Genomic DNA, 14700 nt, shown 5'->3' with positions numbered 1-14700 from the left:
AAGGCCTACTTATTATATCAATGACAATGTTATGGTTGGTTGTTATGTATTTAATGTCTTTTATGTATTTTATACTGCAGTTTTGGTCTTGGTCTTGTTTATGTTATGCATGCAGTTTATTGTATGTTGTTTTGGTGTTCTTTAATGCATGCAGGTATGATTTGGTCTTCTTTTGGTCTTGGTCAGTTATTGCAGGTTTGATTTGGTCTTGTTTTGGTGTTCTTTATCATATGCAGGTATGATTTGGTGTTGTTTTGGTCTTGTTTTGGTTTGGTCTTGTTTTGGTTTGGTCTTGGTCAGTTTTAGTGTCTGTTTAGTCTTGTTTTGGTTTGTTCTTGTTTTGGTTTGGTCTTAGTCAGTTTTAGTGTCTTTTGGTCAGTTTTAGTGTCTGTTTGGTCTTGTTTTGGTTTGGTCTTGATTTGGATTTCTTTTGGTCTTGTTAATTTTTGGGTTTGATTTGGCTGCAAACCAAACATACCAAACAGATTGGCACAACTGTACAAAGTGGTCAAAATTTTGCCGTTGTCCGTATGTAATGTCAACGATGTCAAAACCAAACATATCAACAAAAAAACTCAATTGTGCCAAACAAGTAAACTGCTTTCATTACAGTTCCAAAATACATCAGTTCCAAAATACATCAGTTCCAATAAACATTCTTCGATAACAAACCTACAACACTGATTATTCCTAATTACAAAATACCTAGGTAAATTTTTTAGCAACAAAAAGATGCAAAACATCCATGTCAACACTAACAGAACTTTAAGCTTCCTGTTTTCTTTCACAGCAGCTCTTGCAATGGATTCGTTCCTGTTACACCTCTCCAACAAACCAGGTATGATTTCAGCAGATCGTCGACACATGGGTGGATCTGACCACTTCACAAAGCCATGTTGAGCACATAGATAGAACCTCCTGACTGGATTAGCTCGAGTCCAAGATGTCACGTTCGAGGTTGGAGACCAACAAGCACAGTGTACGTCTGCCATGATTTAGGGTTTTTCTTTGTTGATGGGGAAGAAGATGAATAGGGGCCATAATGGTTGTTAGGGTTTTAAATATGATTCATTAAAGAGGGTTGGGAAAAGACATAAATGCCCCTTAGGTGATTTGCACGTGACATGGGTTAACAGCATAAATGGATGCGGTTAAGGGGCGGGGAGCAAAATCAAGAAGGCCTTCAAAGATCAGGGAGTAAAATGGCTATTTTGAAAGGTTTGGGGCAAAACCGTTAAAGTGAGCAAACCACATGGAGCAAAACGGAAGTTTACTCAAAAAATAAAGTTGGTGAGGTAGGCTCATCCTCCATTTCCAGTGTTTCTACCTTGGAGGGACATCCTCCAAGGACTATGACGTGGTGCCTACGTGACGGGTCATCTTCCAAGGATAGGGTTGTAAACGAACTGAACGTTCAGCGAACAGTTCGTGAACCGTTCGGTGGGAAGTTCGTTTATGTTCGTTCGTTTAATAATTGAACGAACATGAATAGGAAATTTCGTTCAAATAGTTAAATGAACGAACACGAACAAAGGTCTCGTTCGTTCAATTGTGTTCGTGAACGTTCGGTAAGGTGTTCATGAACGGTTGTTCATCTACAATCATCCATGTCCGTTTGTTTATGTTGTTCATGAATAACTTTTGTACATTTATTTATTTTATTTAAACATTTATATTCTTTAATTTAATACCCTAACAATATTCTCACCTTGTTTTTGCACCGTTTCCCCTTCTTCCTCATTATTCACATCAATGAATACACTGACATATGTTCAACTATTAGTTATTTAAGCACTAGCGCTGCTCCCTCGGCCATACATTTCTAGCATCTACCATCTACGTTGATTTTATGTGTGTTTGTGAACCGTTCGTGAACACGTTCATATCGTTAATGAACGAACACGAACATAAAATCTCGTTCGGTAAGTGTTCATGAACCGTTCGTGAACACATTATTTCCTTAACGAACGAACATGAACAAGGCCTTGTTCGTTTTCGTCCGGTTCGTTTACAGCCCTATCCAAGGATGACCCTCTACCATACCGCATAACCTAAATTAGAGAGAGAGATGGGGTTGTAGTGGGTGAAAAGTGGTGTAAAAATGTTGAATTTATATAAATTTTGATTGGATTTTGGGGTAATTTTAAAAAGTGGCCGTTAATTTTTAAATTTGGAAATTAATTATTATTATTATTATTATTATTATTATTATTATTATTAAACGGTCAAATTGCATTGGAAAGAGAAATGGTTTTGTCCTTTTGTGGTTCAAGGGGACGGAGACGACGAAGACAGGGGAGGGGGGATGGTGTTTGGAACGGTGTCGGTCCGGAACGGGTAAGGAACGTTCTCCATACTGTGTAGCCTAAGTATTATGTATAAAACATGAGTCGTATGTTTCACAAGATCACACACATCACTCAAACATATATTTAACCAAACACGTGTATCACACATCACTCATACACACAATGTATCAAATTATCGGGTGATGGAAGTTTTACGAAAACAATTACGATTTTGGTTCTTTTATGGTAAAAATAATTGAATATATTCACCAATGCTTCAAATCAGTATTTGATCCGAAGTTATCAAACTGACCCATAATGTCGTCTCAAGGTTTCTAAAAATTTTCTTGTATCAATTACGTGTCGGGTTTCGATAGAAACTTGTGGTTTATACGGGGAAATTTGTTTAAAACTAGTTGATGCGCCGCCCGCGTTGCGGGGCGATAACCGAATAATTCTCAACCAATTAAAAAAACAGTACTATAGTTTTGCTAGAAGAAAAAGTAAAAAGCGTGTTAGACAGCTCATTGACATGATTTTTAGCTGGGGAAAAGTCATATTTTTATTTTTATTTGGGAGAAAAATCAAAATTTTTTTCCGAGAGTAAAATCCTAATTTTTAGCTAGGGGAAAACCATATTTATACTTTGCACTGGGGGCAAAAATCGAAATTTTGAATAGAGTGTGATATCGTAATTTTTAACCGAGTGGAAAATCGTAAATTTTAGCTGGGGGAAAAAGTATAATTTTATTTTGAACTGGGGGCAAAGACGTAATTTTAAACTGAGGGCAAAACCGTAATTTTAAAGTCGGTATAAAATTATAAACTAGTGTAAAATCGTAATTTTGAGCCGGGGGGAGGGGGAAACAAAGTTTTATTTTGAACTGGGGCGAAAACGTAATTTTGTCTGAGGGTAAAAGTGTAATTTTTTTACCGAGGGCGAAATCGGATTTTCGGTTTAGCTGGGTTTAAATTCATATTTTTATTTTGAACTGGGGGAAAATCATAATTTTGAACCGAGGGTAAAATCGTAATTTTGGGGTAGGGGAAAACCATAATTTTATTTTTAGCTAGAGGCAAAAAAGTAATTTTAAAATGAGGGTGAAATCGTAATTTTGAACCGAGAGGAAAATCGTAATTTTTAGCTCGGGGCAAAAGTATAATTTTATTTTGAACTTGGGGCGAAGTCGTAATTTTAAACTGGGGGCAAAACCATAATTTTAAAGTGGATATAAAATAATAAGGTGTTGGTAAAATCGTAATTTTTGAACCAAGGGCAAAATCGTAATTTTTGAACCAAGGGCAAAATCGTAATTTTGACCTGCTGGCAAAAGGGTTATTATATTTCTAAGTTGGGAGAAAAGTGTAATTTTAAACTGGGGGCGAAACCGTAATTTTAAAGTGGATATAAAATAATAAACTGATTGGTCCAATAAAAGAATGTCGACCGCCCATTTTGACCAATGGCAGGGAATCACTATTCCCTGCCATGGTGTTTGTGGGGAGGGCTATATAGAAAACCCTATATATATAGAAAACCCTAGAAAACCCAACCTCCCGACATTTTTTTTTTTTTTTTTGAAAAAAATAACACATGTAATATACATGTTTTTAAGAGTTTTGGGCCAAAAAAATCAAAAAAGCGCCGAATGAATGATTTAAAAAAAAATCAGCAAGTTTCTGTCTTTTGTGCCTAACACATGTTAGGCAACCGGACATTGCTGAAATTTGTTTATTTTTTTAAAAAACATCCCTTCGGCGCTTTTTTGTTTTTTTTGTTTTTGCCCAAAACACTTTAAAACATGTATATTACATGTGTTATTTTTTTTCAAAAAAAAAAAAAAATGTCGGGAGGTTGGGTAAAAATGGGGGGAGATTTGAGTTTCCAGAGTTTCCTAAAATTTTTAGGGTTTTTTGTCTAGCATTACCCTGTTGAAGAATACTAGAAGATTTTTTAAAAGTCCAAGATTTTTCTCCTACGGTCTATATAAAACATACTTCATTGGAAAAGTTTAGTTTTACAATGAATACTGGTATTTGAGGGTAAAAACCGGTGAATACCAATTAACGGTATCGAAATACATCTGGTTATCGAAATACATCTGGTTTGGTAAATTTAATACCGCTACTGGTACCCAATGTCATTTGTTCGTCCCTTGGTGATGTTACCATTCATTGGATTCTATTTTTAATTTATACGTAATTTTCTATTTTTCCTATCATTCAAATCATAAAGTAAGCAAATAATTCGATAAAAATAAATTATAAACTGTTGTCAGTTCCTATAGCCAAATATCATTCTTTTGGAGTTTTGGGTTAAATCCAATGTAAAGAAAGACTTTTATAATTTGCGGGTCATATTTGCTATTTTTAACCATTTTCATCATTAAAAATGATGAAGTAACACATAGATAAGTTAAAAATATCAAATAATTTATTTTTTCACAAAAACTTCTTTTAACATGTTTAACTTACTGTAAATTGAGATCTTATATTTTTATGACTTAAAAACTAATTTTTTGATCTATCAACTATTATATGGCTAATTTAAAGCACAAAATTGAAATAAATATCAAATAAACTCTAAATTTCATGAAATTTTGGTTTCCAAGCGTATTTCATCGTAAAATTGATACTATGAATATTTGGAATTCATCCGAAATTTAAAAGCTATTATTTTTAATTTATTGCTATTATAAAAATAGCCATAAATAATTAGATTTTCCAAAAATATTCCATCAACCCTCTTATAATCTGATCTCAAACATCATTTGTGTAAATTATGATTGTTTTTTCCACAAATTTAAGTAATTTTAATCATACGCATGGCTAAGACCATGTATAGTGGTACACATGAATAATGCCCCCAACCATGGGCGTTGTGCGCCATGTGGCAGTCCAATCAGCAATAGGGCATTATGGGTTGTTTTTATAAAATAGATGTAGTAGGGATGTGGGTATTGTGAGGCATTATCTTGAAAGGAGTGCAATAAAATTAAATTAAAAAAAACATCAAAAAAATCTTATTGGCCAAACAAAAACCATCAGAAAAGTGATTGGCCCAAAAGAATGAACAATGGCGTGGAAAAAAGAACGCCAACCACCATTTTTTCGGAAAAAATGCCAACGGGGGCGGTCACCTCAGCGTTGTGGGGCGTTTTTTGGGGATAAAACGCCCAAACACCCCCCCCCCCCCCACTACGGGTGCTCTAACTATGCATTAAACAAAGTTTCCGGGTGTTAAAATTTGGACCTCTTGAAATTTAGATTATCCATCATATTGTGTAATTTGCCAAAAGGGAATCTGATAATTGTTGGTAACACTGCTTAGGGTGGAGGGTATGGTTAATCACTCTAAGGTGATTGAGTGAAATCCTACCTAATAATATTATGCCATGTCAACTCCCCATTCCACTCCCCATTTTACACTCAACCAAGGGGTATGGTTAATCAATCTAGGGTGTTTGAGTAGGTTAAAAATAAAAAAAAAAATAAAAAATTGATTGGTTGAAAGGGGTTAGGACCCACCATTAAACCTCCCTCCCTCCTCCTTCCCTCGTCTTCCCGCATCGGTGAATATATACCGAAAACATTCAAAATTTCGGTGACTCAAACAAGTGGGGGTGGTCACCGATCGGTGACTCCCACTCAATCACCCACTCACCGAACTCTATACCCTCCACCCTTACCACACACACGTCACTACTGGATTCAACCACCAGGCATGTGGCAGTAAAAGGTGACGTGTCCCAGAGTCTATTAACGAAATAGAGGAGGTTCATATTAAAAAAAAAAAAAAAAAAAGGATTGTGGAGGTACTCATCATCCCACCCGCAAGGGTTATGATGCCAGCAAATAGCCTCGGTCACTACCTTCATGATATGGGCACCACAAGGATCGAACCCGCGTCACTACAACTTCCCATTTCAGCGTGACTTTCATTGGCTGCGGGTACCACTAGGCTATAAGCCAATTGGTTTGTTCATATTAGATCACGCTTTTTCAACAACTGACAATGTATGACTAATCTGTAAAGAAAAAATGCAAGGGATCTAAGTAATTAACTAATATTGCACAAGGCACAATCATAATGGTTCCAAACCATGCGTACTCTCAAAACACCATTCATAATTCAAGGTTTAATGTTGACAACATCCTCCCTCTTCCTATCTAACCTCCAAATCTTCTCATTTGCTTGCATGTATCATGTCAAAGTATACAGTTCCATATCACAATTGTCAAGTGGAACTTCAACCCTGCATTCTTACAACCATCCAAAAAATTAAAAAAAAAAATCATGCTTTATATCCTTTTGTTTTGTCTCAACAACATTACAGTGTTTGACCAGATACATAGCTCAACACAAGTTTTCACCCATTAACCCCAAAATACCCTTAACGATAGAATACAAGGAGAATGACCTGGTGTTTTGAAGATTATAATGACAACAATTGAGATTTGTGATCAATGCCATTGAAGATGAAAGTTCCACTCATAGGCACAAATTGCCTTGTAATAAGCTGCACTCAAATACAACAAAATTACATTCATAACAAAACTTAAGTAATAAGCTTTTTTCAGGTATTCGGGATTGCCTATCTTAATTATTAATCTAATAATTTGTGAGTGAAATAAACTGTTTCAAATCAGCCGTTTGAAGTTTATTTCATAAGGCAATAAGCAATCCCAAACATCCCCTAGCGTTAAATAAAATTCAGTATTAGTATTACAATTCATAAGTCAACGAGGTGATTAGACCAACAAGGATGACACCATTATATTACACCTTTCTAACTGAACATGTACTTTTATACAACTGAGAGACTACTAGACAAATATCCAAAATGCCCTTCAAATTTAATACAAAATATGGAGAGCCTCTGCCAATAACACTCTTTGCCCAAAATGGTATCAGGTTTGCAAAGAACACTTTTGTTCCACTTTTTATAAAAATCACAGCATTCCATGAATACTATCATTTCTGAAGATTTGATGCATTTATATAAAATACATGTTAGGAGACTACCCATTATACATCATATAACCCAAATAAAAATGGACTAAAACTGACTGACGACATCTCTATTAAAAATAAAACATGTATTGGTTTAACCTTTATAACTTCCTGTGATGCAACTCCACCAATATAAGCTGCAACCGCATGCAACTCGGCAGCACCATAACGACACATTTCATTAATGAGATCTTCTGTCAAAGTGGACCCATTGCACCCCAAATCACTAAGAAGACTAACTGCTGTAGTTTTTAATCTAGATATATCCTCATCCATCCCTCTGCACCATAAAAAATATACGACTTTAAGTTGTATAGCACCCGCATTTATAACTTTGGTAATTGGATTAAAAAAACGCTACCCGTCAAACTGCCCAGGGAAAGTATTATAGTTAGCCGAGAATCGATCAACAGCTCGAAGCAAAATATAAAATCCCACAGCAACACTGCCATTGAGAAGGATAATATATAACAACTATCACCAACGAATTTTGTAAATATAAACAAAAAAAAAAAGATCAGTAATAAGAATAACAATTACATCTTTCAAGGTTAAGATCTTATGTTATGTTTTCAGTGCTTTTAAATGCCAGGGACTAAAACCATAACAAACAGTAAATAGAGGGATGATTTAGGCTATTATGTCACATCAGAGATAATTTTTGTATATTCTGGTATACCATAAGGACAAAAGATGTAATTTACTTTCATAATAAGTAAGCATAACCATCAGGAAGCGGTTTCCTCCTCTACTTTTTCCCTAATAAGCTAAAACGTGGTAAATACGTATGGATACCTGTATTCCTCGTCAGTCAGATATTTTTGCAACTCTGGTAAAACTGGAGAATTAAACTCTTCCTCAATGAGTTTATATCTGCATACCTAAAAAATGAAGCAACAATTCACATTCCACAAATTATAAATGTAGACAGAAAATAAACAAAAAATTATAGCCAGTATCATTGTTTCCACTTTCCAGTGAGACCCAGAATCCACCATGCTAATACACAAATCATGTAATAAATAATTGTCAAAGGTGGTATATATGAGATGGTAAATAAAGGACAATACTTACAGTGAGTTTTCTTGCATTTTTGCAGAAGCTTTTTATGACTGTTTTGGAGATGCTATATGGATCTCGACCTATTTTTTTCAGGATATTTCTAACACGTTGCTCCACCACAAGAAAATCAGCTTCAGCTTTAGCCTGATAGAGCTTTTGCAGGTTTACATATAACCTACAATTAAATTGCCAACACGTCTTCTTATTTATTGAAAAAAAAAAAAGAACCTTGTGCGTGGGAGCCATCCTCGTATTAAATTTTTCATGAAGATCACAGATATACTGAAACTACTTTATAGGCCACTCAGACTCAGTATGTATCTAGTTTCAATTAAACCAAATTCGGCCAAAAATGTTTACTGAAAAAAATTCTTTCAAATATTTGATATAAAAAGGTAACTTTATAGGCCACTCAAACATGTTGGTTTTCATTTATACCAAATTAAGCCTAAAACATGTCTAACACAGAAATTTTCTTTATTTTTAACAACACAAAAATACGCTCGTCCCTCAAGGCCAAAAACGTGCCTAAAAAGACACCTGGTTTTTTTGTCAATTTACAACATTCTAGCATTTTTCTAGGCTGATTTGATATAAACCATCTCAAAAATGGTGTACGCCACCATTGGGCGTCCCCAGTCCCACGGCCAACATGAGGAAGGTAACTCACGTGTCTCAAGGGGTTTGATCCCCAGACCTCCACAACAGATTCCCACCAAGGCATGTCGCGGAGACAAGCATAAACCATATTAGTCAAAAGCATAGGTTTCAAAGGCGAACCGAGGAGCGGGCCTCACATGTGAGCAATAAATCTTGCTTATTCTTAGGGAATTGTTATTAGTTTTGAACTTTTGGTATTAACTGGATGATTCTAATTTCTAACTCTGTAGGTTTTTATTATGACTGTGGAATGGTACTATTTTTTTTTAACTTGCAACTTTGATTTTCAAAATATAGCGTGTAAAGTTGTTTAAATAAAGGGGTGCCTTCAAAGAAAAAAAGTAAAACACTCGGGTGATCTTTACATACATTATCCCTAGATAAAATTACTTCTTGGTCAAAGAAGAAACAGTGACTCACTCAGTAGAAGATGTCATATCTGGTATCGATCCCTCAAGTGGGGCCTCCCCACCACCTTCATTAGCAATGAACTCCTACAATCAACAAACATAATCACTGATTTTGGCATTTTTCTGACCTGGAGACAACATTTTTTTCTAAAACTAAAAAAATTATAAATTGACAGTCAAACTACCTTTAATGCTGCCACCATCACCCAAAAATCAGATGCACCAGAATCGACTTCAGCACACGTATCATCAAGTATACGTTTCAAATCTGAACCTGGTGTTTAAAACAATAGTTTTCATTAATATTATCATTACTAGTCGTTATATTATCTACAAAGACAAAACTTGTTTGTCAACTTATATTTATTAATCATTTACAGAATAGAAAGTGTAATTCGTGCAAAAGAGTTTTACTACTAATTTCAGTTTCTTATAGATAGTCAAAAACTAGAGCAATTGTCAAAAGCCCAATCGACCGTCTCTGACGTCCGAATACTATATGATATATACAACATTAGAAAACGGATTCAAAATGATAATATCTAGAACCCTTTAGTAGACGACTATGTTACAGTACTTACTGATTCCCTGTGAAGCAAAAACTTTGAATGAGGCCTCAATAGCTTCTTTAAAATTGTCTTCATCTGTTGCAACCATTTTTGCTTTTATTACTTCCTACAAATTCCAAAGTAACCATCATAAAATACTACTGAAACATAAATTCATGATCTTGGGTAATTAAGTAAAGACCTTGAATTCTTTTTTCTCTTCCCTAGTCGACGGCAGCCTTCCACCATGACTTTTGGCCCACTCCTCCGCTGTCTTCACAAGAATTAAAATGTATGGGATATGTTTATGGACTACAGGATCAGATGTATCTAAGTCGACGTTCTCAGTAAACCTAAAACCACATAATAAGAATTAATATCTCGTATATAAAACAACAAACTACTCCTAGTTACTAATAGAAATATCTTCAGTTAAAAAATACCAACTTTTTAAGTTCAGGCCATGGATTATTTAACCGGAGATCATCCAGAAAATGATCAGGCTTTGACTCTATCACTGCATGTTCCTGTAACGTAATGGAAAACAAGATTATCATCAGTCTGTGAAAAAGTTTACATTTGGCCTATATCGATGATGAGACTACAATGAATGACAATAACTAATTTCATATATATCCTCCAAAAAAAATATTTAAATGTTATATCTCCTAAATTTAATAATATCATATTTACCCTTTCAAAACATAAAATTAATATCACATCCACTCGTTCCATAGTAAATAAAGTAAAACCAGTTACTTCGTATAATCTGTTTGACTGGGCAAACAAATAGATATTTAACATTATTACTTAGAATCATCTCAACATACAACGTTCTCCTCGTTTATTTGGGTATACAGATTGTTATAATCTTATTTACTGTTTAATGAGTAAATATAATAATTATTGTGTTTTGAAAGGGTAACTACGATGATGCAAATTTAGGACATGCACAATTGTCCCAGGTTATAATATTCGCATGGAAAAAAAAACATTGTATTCATTTGAGTTTGTCCTGAGAATGATATTTTTAGCCCAACTGATGGAAAAAAAAATCAAGATAAAATTCACATGTACCTTCACACTGATTCGAACAAACCCGGTGAGGCCATATGAGCGTGCAAATATTAACATAACATTTGCATCGCGACAAATGCGGTCCAACTTCACCATAGAATCTTCAACCAGCTGAATTTAAAAATCCAAAATTAGCGAAATATAAATTGTTGATGGGGTCAGGGACTTACAGACGATTCATTATACATCAAATATTTATGTAGAAAAACTCAGAAACGTGTATAATGTACATTATAATGCAAACACAAACCATAAATGATATAGATAAAGCAAAAGACTTTATACAGTATCTGTTGAGTCATAAACTCAGTTGTTGAAAAATGTAGCATATTTACCTGAGTGGCTACAACCAAGGTAAACTGAGAAAAAAATGAAGGGTTTGTCTCAATTAAAGTGACTGGATGTTCTTCGATAAATTTGGCTTTAACAGCATCATTAAGTTCCTGAAGAAAAGCACAAACGCATTTTGCCTTTGGCTGGCCAAGACTTGACTCACTGACTGTGAAAATAACACAACACATGAAGATTAATAAAATTAAACTTAAAGACAAGAAAATTTCACTTAAGGCCATACCCATAAAATTATTTCCAAGGTCTCCATGTTCAACTTTAGAACCGTCAACAACAGTAATACTTCCAATACCACCAAGAACAAGGTTTTTGAGTGTCTCGGAACCAGTGGGTCCACAATTAAGCAAGCATATACTAGCTTTCTCAAGTGCAGCTTGCCCTTGCTCACCCCAGATCCTGCATTAACACTTGAAATCTATTACTGAAAACCAGATGTGATTCAAGAGAATATTGAGGATATACTCATGTACTGATATGTTAAATTTTGATTATATATGTAAATTTAAATGTGAATAGAGAATATACCTAAATTGCAATGGAGGAGGAACCCTCAATATATACAAGTGAGATATCTATCTGGGGCCAATGGGATATATGCAAATAAATCCTAAAACTAAACTAGTAATAAATATAATGAAGAATATAGTATCTGGTTTCTAGTTTTATAAATTAGCTGCCAGGCAGTCTCCTAAGACCGAACGGTGTGGGAATCGTCCCACACCGCCCCCTCCCCCTCGTCATGTCGCGTCGCGTCCGGCCCAAAGAAGACGTTGGAGACAAGCGTGTCAGCGTGATGTTTGAAAAGTGGGCCCCCTTCAAAACCGTTCCGGCTCAAATTCACAATACTCAAACCGGAGTTGCTCAACAAATTCACCGGAAGTTTGCCGGTAAGTTGGTTACTGTCTAGGTTAAGTGTAGATAACACCTGCATTGAACTGATTTGTTCCGGAATTGAACCGGAGATTTTGTTCATTGATAGATCTAGATCTGCTAACCGGTAGATTCCGGCGATTGATGCCGGAATAGATCAGGTGAGTTGATTCTGGTTTAGTAAACATCTGCTCATCATTGATAGTTTTCCGAGATCTGACGGAAGCTCGCCGGAGATCTGATTGCTGCTTAGTTCTAGATGCATTAAGCGGTTTAAGTTTACAATCGACGGAGGAATAGATCCGGTGAGTTTGTTATCGGCAAGGTTTAGAACGGCGAGGTTTAGAACGGAGGAATAGGACCATCCTCCACACCCTTGGGTAGTCCCCAAAGGGACTACCCAAACCACACCCTATGGTCTAAACTATACACATTACAAACATGTACCTTCCTTTAGATAGTTCCCTACCCCCCCCCCCCCCAATCTTTTGATGATTAGAATGAAGATTGACAATCAGTAGGGTTTAACCTAAAGTAGCCTTTGAATTGGTTTGGGTAGTTAAATTGAAAGAGATATGAGCAAGTAAAAAAGGTATATGAAGAACATCATTGTTATAAGCTGCAGAGTTGTTAAATGACAAACCTAAAGTTTGCTCAAGCCTAGCTAGACATCCCTAACACAATACATTCCCCCCTCTTTGCCTATCTAATATGACCAATTTCCCTTGGTAGTGTTTTCAATTATGATGCAACTTGAGGGCTTGCAAAATCAAATTAAATATCGAGTCCACTAAGGTAGTGGTACCAAACATACAGTCCGATATGATATGAAAATAAAAGTAAGCTTTTGATGCTTATGCAAGGGTTAGATATTAGACTGAAGATAAGCGTGAAATCGAAGTAAAGGTTGGAAATTAAAAGAGCTAGGGTTTATGAAATTGAATAGGGGAAAAAGGAGAGTGGAGATAGATTAAGAGAGAAGAGGTACCTGAGTTGACGATCGTATTTGGTCTTTGGTTCCGCCATTGTTAATGAGCTCGATCACCCGTCTGCAACAAGTGACCTATGGTGGCTATGGAAGGGATATATTCAAAAAATTTAATTTAATCAGCAGATGCTTTACTTTATAAATCAAATCCAATTCATAGAAAACGGGTGCGACTCGCCTTCGTTTTCAGCATTTATCTATTTGGGCTTGGGTTAGACCATATGTGCAAGTCCTTGAAAGGCGGACGTTATTCAATACGTGGACGATATGTTCACACGCGTTAGAAACGGGGCGTTGTGTCAAAACGCGGGATGTGGGAAGGGGCGTGAAACAGTAGTGTTATTTAACACGTGACACCTATTTTGTGGTATCATTTTTATGTATAATGCGTATTTAATTTTTTTTAAATACGTATATAATAATTAACAATAATAAAAAAAGAAAATGTAAATAAAAAAATACATAAATTAAAAAAAAAGGTTACATAATTTAACTTAAAAAAACTACATAAATTAAAAAACAAAAGGAAAGCTAAAAAACCGAACCAAGTATTATTTTTTTATAGAAGGTTAAGAGATTTTATAAAAATTAAGATTGGGAAGAAGAGACTGAGCTGAAAATGGTGAAAATGATGAGTTTTTATATCGATGTGGTCAAATATATTTTTTAAATGAAAAATCTTATCTTTTAAATAATGTCGTTGGAGTCCAACGGCTATATGCAACTCATTCATAACGTGCCACGTTGACACACATTTATTCACAACGCCGGTGGAGAATTGCACCCCCATCCATAAACGCCACTCACAACGTCGTCGACGGTGTGGTGTGTGCGGCGTGAAAAGGCATAAACACCGTTAATCCACGCACACACCGTATGGTCTTAGCCTTTTCTTTTTCTTAAACGACAATTTTAAGGATTACAGTATAACTTTTGTTACAACTAGAGGGTTGTGTCTTACGATACGGGAGATATAGACTTTGTAATTGTAATCATGTAATATTTTAATAATACAGTATTTAAGTTATCTTTTTTTATATCAAAGAAACTAGTTGGCTAACACGTCTGCATGTTGCACCTCTCCCCATATGTATTTGAACGAAATCAAACTTCAAGATACACATTAAGTTTTATCGTTGTCCCAGATGAAGGGAGAGATTTATTTGCTAAAGAAAAAACATCAATTGTCACACCCCAACCGATGGCGGAATTATCGGGGCATGGCACTGAGCGAAACAGATTGTCCAGAAGTTTCCGTAACAACTATCATTACTATTTAGTTTAAATAATACGTCCCATACCATATCCCAAATAATAAAACAAGTTATTACAGATAAGCATCTAGTCAAATATACTGCTCCGACAACTCAGATTTAAATAAAAATATAAATATTGTTCAAATGCTTCTAGAGACTCGATCTGCAAGATCTAC

The 14700-nt window shown here is 35.3% G+C and overlaps 1 protein-coding gene across 2 annotated transcripts; it reads right to left on the bottom strand.

Annotated features, from left to right (window-relative positions):
* Window positions 1-6319: 6319 nt before the first annotated feature.
* Window positions 6320-13424, bottom strand: LOC110940803 (NEDD8-activating enzyme E1 regulatory subunit AXR1). 2 transcript variants are annotated; one of them, XM_022182372.2, is made up of 15 exons: window positions 13269-13424; window positions 11634-11806; window positions 11395-11558; window positions 11060-11170; window positions 10430-10509; window positions 10185-10335; window positions 10016-10109; window positions 9620-9708; window positions 9445-9518; window positions 8377-8539; window positions 8098-8183; window positions 7664-7747; window positions 7402-7582; window positions 6710-6808; window positions 6320-6551 (listed from the first exon to the last, which is right to left on the bottom strand). In XM_022182372.2, exons 1-14 carry the CDS (start codon window positions 13304-13306, stop codon window positions 6725-6727), a joined length of 1572 nt encoding a protein of 523 aa, XP_022038064.1. In that variant the 5' UTR covers window positions 13307-13424; the 3' UTR covers window positions 6320-6551; window positions 6710-6724. The 2 variants fall into 2 exon arrangements, with proteins under 2 accessions (XP_022038064.1, XP_022038063.1); XM_022182371.2 differs by having other exon boundaries at window positions 6320-6544.
* Window positions 13425-14700: the final 1276 nt, after the last annotated feature.

This window comes from Helianthus annuus, chromosome 5 (genome assembly GCF_002127325.2).
Source record: "Helianthus annuus cultivar XRQ/B chromosome 5, HanXRQr2.0-SUNRISE, whole genome shotgun sequence".
Lineage (NCBI taxonomy): Eukaryota > Viridiplantae > Streptophyta > Magnoliopsida > Asterales > Asteraceae > Helianthus > Helianthus annuus.
Note: the sequence above shows the minus strand (reverse complement) of the source record. Positions and strands in the feature narration are given on the sequence as shown.